This window comes from Theobroma cacao, chromosome 8, assembly GCF_000208745.1.
Source record: "Theobroma cacao cultivar B97-61/B2 chromosome 8, Criollo_cocoa_genome_V2, whole genome shotgun sequence".
NCBI lineage: Eukaryota > Viridiplantae > Streptophyta > Magnoliopsida > Malvales > Malvaceae > Theobroma > Theobroma cacao.
This window is the reverse complement of record NC_030857.1, coordinates 11,614,148-11,618,974: the sequence shown is the minus strand read 5'-3', so window position 1 is coordinate 11,618,974 and position 4,827 is coordinate 11,614,148. Positions and strand designations below refer to the sequence as shown.

The 4,827-nt window shown below is 33.1% G+C and overlaps 1 protein-coding gene across 3 annotated transcripts; it reads right to left on the bottom strand.

Moving 5' to 3' along the window:
- Positions 2,400 to 4,473, bottom strand: LOC18592742 (hypoxanthine-guanine phosphoribosyltransferase). 3 transcript variants are annotated; one of them, XM_007019607.2, is made up of 4 exons: positions 4,004 to 4,473; positions 3,717 to 3,881; positions 3,277 to 3,359; positions 2,434 to 2,799 (listed from the first exon to the last, which is right to left on the bottom strand). In XM_007019607.2, exons 1-3 carry the CDS (start codon positions 4,301 to 4,303, stop codon positions 3,321 to 3,323), a joined length of 504 nt encoding a protein of 167 aa, XP_007019669.1. In that variant the 5' UTR covers positions 4,304 to 4,473; the 3' UTR covers positions 2,434 to 2,799; positions 3,277 to 3,320. The 3 variants fall into 3 exon arrangements, with proteins under 3 accessions (XP_007019668.1, XP_007019669.1, XP_017981084.1); XM_018125595.1 differs by having other exon boundaries at positions 3,277 to 3,356; XM_007019606.2 differs by lacking the exon at positions 3,277 to 3,359 and having other exon boundaries at positions 2,400 to 2,799; positions 4,004 to 4,469.

The window sequence follows — 4,827 nt, the reverse complement described above, 5'->3', positions numbered from 1 at the left end:
CATCATAAAAATTACTATCAAGACAAATTAGAAAACTCATTAGTGGCCACTCTAGGGCATTTATATGAGAATGGAATGCATACTGTTTTAAACTTTTCAAAATGGAATAAAAATCTTATCATATTTCAAGGGCTTGTTTCCCGTTTGTAAAACAGCTTAATAGTTTTGATATGTCCACAAAAACAGAACGTATAAACAAGATTAGTGATCATTCCGAGTCACTAACAACTCGTGCAACCCAATTTTATTCAAATACCAGCATTGCAACTCAACGTAATAGAATAATATCTAATAGTGGGCATATCTTGTAAACTTGATATAATTGTTCTCAATATTTTGTAGTAGTTAAAAAGGAATTGTCCACGCACCTCCGTTGATGGGAATTCTTACCAATTACTAAACCACTTTCTTAGCTTAAGCTTGATTCGATCGAGGACTCTAGCAATGTTCAAACCACCACCACCCAAGCCCTTAAAGGTTCAATGCTTCGGGTCAAAGTACCTATCACCCGTACTCTCACCAATCATTGTTTAGCAACCAAGGCACTAGTTCAAACAATCTCCTAGTCATCAAGAATTCACATTTACTTAGTATAATTCCCAGGACTATCTATTTATAATACGACCAGCAATGATTTAATATTAAAAGCTCAGTAGAAATCAATTATTCTTACCTTTATTACAACTTAGCACCTCAATGATTGTTTGTGTTAGGTCTCGGGTTGGCAGCTTTTACACAAACCCTTTTCATTTTTTCACAACCTTGTAACAACATGTGCACACGACATTTATAAGTTCAAGCTATCAAAGCTTTTCTACACAACCCGTAATTAACTAGTTCGATCAACCAAGAATTGAACTTCAATTTGCCAGACCTTGGTAATGGTTTAGTTCATTCAAAAGCTTGCCTTTTAACACTTTCTCAAATCAGGTGTCAAATCTGCCACAACAATTTAAACACTATAAATCCCTTGAACTTAAAATTTGAAACTTAAACGGAGAATCCCTTACCCCAACATTGATTTCCAACATCAAGCTTCCATTTGGGTAACTTAAATCCTCTCAAGAATGAGTTTGTAGTTTCAGGTTTCAAGGGAACCAAGGGCTGCTCTAATGTCTTTCACCCTCCACACGCATTTCATTTGTAATGATTTTTGAAAGGATTTCTTAGGGCTCGTGGGTTCACTCAAGTATTGGAGATGCTGGTAAGCTTAGTTGATGTGTGAATGAGGTTTTGAAGTCTCCTGGATGTAAAAATACTTGAAAACTTGATCATTATTAAAAATATAAATTTAAATCCAACTCTGTATATATATATATATATATGTCAATGAAATATACTTCTTACATTTTATATTTTTATATAATCAATAAAAGTATAAAAATTTTACGGTTTAGGGGAAAAATTATGTTGAATTTGTTGATGTTGTAGCTGTGACCAAATACAAAGGAAAGAAAAATGGAAGAGAATGAGAGGTCACAACCAAAAGAGAGATGATTGATCTCATATGGTTAGCTTACTCTATTTGGCGCTTGAGGAAAAAAAAGGGGCAGGGCCTGGGGTCAAGGTTAGTGTAGGAGCCAGAGATGAATTGTGACAAATTTGGTAATCCATTTTGAGATGCTCAACTTTATGAGAAACACTTTTAACTAAGTTCAAGTTTGGTCCTTCTGGATATGAACATAATGAAAAACTCAAATACATGAGCTAAACATCTTTCAGGAGATGGGATGTTTGCCTCCTAAAATTTGTTTATCATAGATTCCATGTGTCTAAAACCAGACCATTCCTGCAATAAATTCCACAGACCACATTCCATCCAATTAGGTACTAAAGCATTTTCTCAACTTTGAATGTCTTACAGAAAGTTAAAGGCATCGGTTCCTAACATACCAAACTTCATGTTTGAAAGCGAAGACAGAATGATTCCAAAGCATAACTTTCAGAAAAGAATTAAATTATATAATTATTATTTTATTTTATTCTTACAGGATAACTACTCTATTGTTCTTTATTCCATTCCATGAACCAGATGTGCTGTTAAGAAATAGCCATTCTTATTCTACAAAGATAAACCAAACAAAAGAATAGACGTCATCTAGGAAGGGGATGGCAAAGAGCCCTTATTTTATGGGGAACTAAATAGACCTGTCACCTTGCCAAGACACTTCACTTGGCACCAAAACTGACTCAACCTTTCTTTACAGTATAAACTCATTTAATATGCAAAAGTAAAGACAAAGCAAAAACGTTTTTTCTGTTTTTCTCGACTGATCCATTTATCCCTGCATTACAGGGAGAAGGAACTTTTTTTTTCGCTTGTTCTTGACTGATCCATTAATGGGAATTCACTTTGCAAATTAAAGACACAGTGTGCATCGTCCCAATAAGTGTGCAAATTTTCCAAGCCAACCGGATGTATGATATCATGTATAGAACTCAGCAAATAAAATTGGCAAAAACCTATATAAGTGAATGTGCAAGAGACATCTTTTGTTCTTCCTATAAATCACTTTGGCTTTTTCCTTTCTTTGGTTACAATCACTTTGGCTTCTAAAATAAGTAATGCCAAATCTTATACTCCATGCTAATACCAATGGTTTAGACTCTTTAAATTCAACATTATCATGTGGCTGCTTCTTGAATCCTAAATGACCTGAACTGTTCTACATCTACTCAAAATGCCAGAGATAAATCAAATCACTTGTAGTGTTCAGGCTTCAAGACACCAACATAAGGCAAGTTCCTATATAGTTCCGCAAAGTCCATTCCATAACCAACAACGAAATAATCTGGACACTGCCAAAAACATAACATAGAAAAAAAAACATCATGATGTGTACTGTCACTGACTACCTGGGCAGAAAATGGTAACTGAATATAATTAAAACAGTCAAAATGCACATAATATTTAAAAAACCATGCAGCCCACATTTAAGAAAACAACCAGGTGCGAAACATTAGTAATGTGATCAATCAAACGCTTCATTTCCATGAACTATGACTAATATTGTACCCATTATTGAAATTCAACAAATTATGATGTTAATTTTGAACAAAGACGAGCTAATATGTTCTGTAAAATTTGAAAGTATGACAGTAATAATTGCAACATATCTATCAGAAGCTCCAAAGGATTTAATCTGAATTCAGGTTTCTCTCCATAGTAAACTTCAACTTTTGATCATAATTATTTGCGGGTTTATTAACTTTCAAAATGAACATTTTGCCAAAACGAATTAATGTCTAAATGTGAAATATCTGAAATACCCTTACTCTTGGTTTCAACTTTTCCTTTCTCTCAGGCTGGCTGGGCATGGTCAGATCTCCCTGGACTCCCTTGGGGTACAGGGGTGCTTCTTTGGAGAAAAAATTTAAAATGAAAAATTATAATTTATGTAATGCTAATTTTTTAAATTACAAAGGATAAAATTATTTTAAAAATATTTTCACAACATTAACAGAAACGGTATTCAACCAAAATATTCTTTTAAGACGGAATATTTATTTTAAAAACTATAGAATTTATGTGCAATTAGGATAAAAAGTCTAGGGTTAATGTCCTAAAAAATAAATTAAGAGCAACATTTTTTTTTCCTTAAATGATCATAGATTCTGAAAAAAAAAACGTATATTTTATTAAAGCAAGTAATAAGATGCAAAAATAACACATATTCATCCATGAATGCACACAGGTAAAATTGGCTACATCTTACCTCAAATCCCTTGTAGAACTTTCCATCACCAACTAGCTCAATATCAACCTTCCTTCTTGCTGGTTTATCAAGAAAAGTGCAGACAGATACAGAGGATGCTCCTTTTGATTCCAAGTGTCCAATGAGATAGGATAAAGTGCATCCTGTATCTACAATATCCTCAACCTAAAGACCATAACACGCACTCTATCACTGAATTTTTTTAAAAAAAATAACAGAAAAAGAAAAAGAAAAGTTATAGGTACTTGGAGAAAGAAAACAGAAAGAAAATGAGTAACTGGGATTACCAAAACGACGTGTTTACCCTTAACGTCAAGCTTCAAGTCAAGGGAAATGGTGGGAGCTCCATTAGAGAGAGTAGCGAAGCCATAAGATTGAGCTCGAACCAAGTCAACCGAGATGGGGAGGTGGATGCGCCTGACAAGATCGGCTAAGAACAAGAAAGCGCCGGTGGCAACTCCCACAATGAGAGGAGGGTGGGGAGCTGCCCTGAAATCGTGGGTTATTTGAGAGGCAATCTGGGCCACTCGGTCCTGAATCTGGTCCTCGGTCCAAAGAACCTTCTCCATGTGAGAGTCTAGAGACATGGAGATGACTACAGGTTTTTGGGTGTTCACCCCTTTTGTTTTTGCTAGGGTTTGATTAGGGGGTTGTTGTTGCTTTGGAAGATAAGTATGAGGAAAGATAAATAGTCTAAGAAGATGAGACAGTATTCAAGATTCTCATGATTCGGATATTGCGCCGGCTTGTATTTCAAACGTGGGAACATACCCTCTCGATACGTTAATTTATTTTGTATATATAAACTACTTCACACTCCAATTATACAGTTATTACATTTTTTTCACGAAATAGATAAAAATAAAATAAAATAAATATTATTTAATTTAATATGATCGATAGAATAAAATAAAAATAGTTATTATGACTTATTATTGATTGATAAAAATAACTTTATAATAAAAAAATAATAATAAATAAAAATATCTTATATTATTTATATTATTATTTTATTTTATTTTTTAAATATTAATATTTTATTTATAATTTAAATATTATTATGATTATTTATTTATATTTTATTTTATTTTTAAATATTAATATTTTATAA